Consider the following 438-nt stretch of genomic DNA (forward strand, 5'->3'; position numbering starts at 1 on the left):
GGGCGGGGACGGGGGGCGGAGCCAGTGGGCGCTGCGGCCGTGGCGATTGGTCAGCGTGAGATTCAGCGCGCCATTGGTCAGAGCGTGCCCCGAGAGCGGTCCTCGGCCTATCAGGAGGCGGCGGTCGCGCGCAGGGAGGGGATATAAAGCCGGAGGTCTGAGGGCGGCGGTGTCGGTGTCGCTGCGTGTCAGCGGGACTTTGTGTGCCGAGCGAGCGAGGAGCGCGGGAAGATGTCTGGTCGCGGGAAGCAGGGCGGCAAGGCGCGGGCTAAGGCCAAGTCGCGCTCGTCGCGGGCCGGGCTGCAGTTCCCCGTGGGCCGCGTGCACCGGCTGCTGCGCAAGGGCAACTACGCGGAGCGCGTGGGCGCCGGCGCGCCGGTGTACCTGGCGGCCGTGCTGGAGTACCTGACGGCCGAGATCCTGGAGCTGGCGGGGAAC

At 72.4% G+C, this 438-nt stretch overlaps 1 protein-coding gene across 1 annotated transcript in view; it reads left to right on the plus strand.

The window, feature by feature from the left end:
* The first annotated feature begins 146 nt into the window (after positions 1 to 146).
* The window catches only part of LOC102036302 (histone H2A), a 1697-nt gene continuing 1405 nt past the window's right edge, over positions 147 to 438 (plus strand). The window contains exon 1 of the mRNA XM_031057549.1: positions 147 to 435. Within this exon, the coding sequence (XP_030913409.1) occupies positions 232 to 435 (204 nt within the window). The 5' untranslated portion in view covers positions 147 to 231. The remainder of the gene's footprint in view (positions 436 to 438) is intronic.

The sequence above is a fragment of the Geospiza fortis genome, unplaced genomic scaffold (assembly GCF_000277835.1).
Source record: "Geospiza fortis unplaced genomic scaffold, GeoFor_1.0 scaffold186, whole genome shotgun sequence".
NCBI lineage: Eukaryota > Metazoa > Chordata > Aves > Passeriformes > Thraupidae > Geospiza > Geospiza fortis.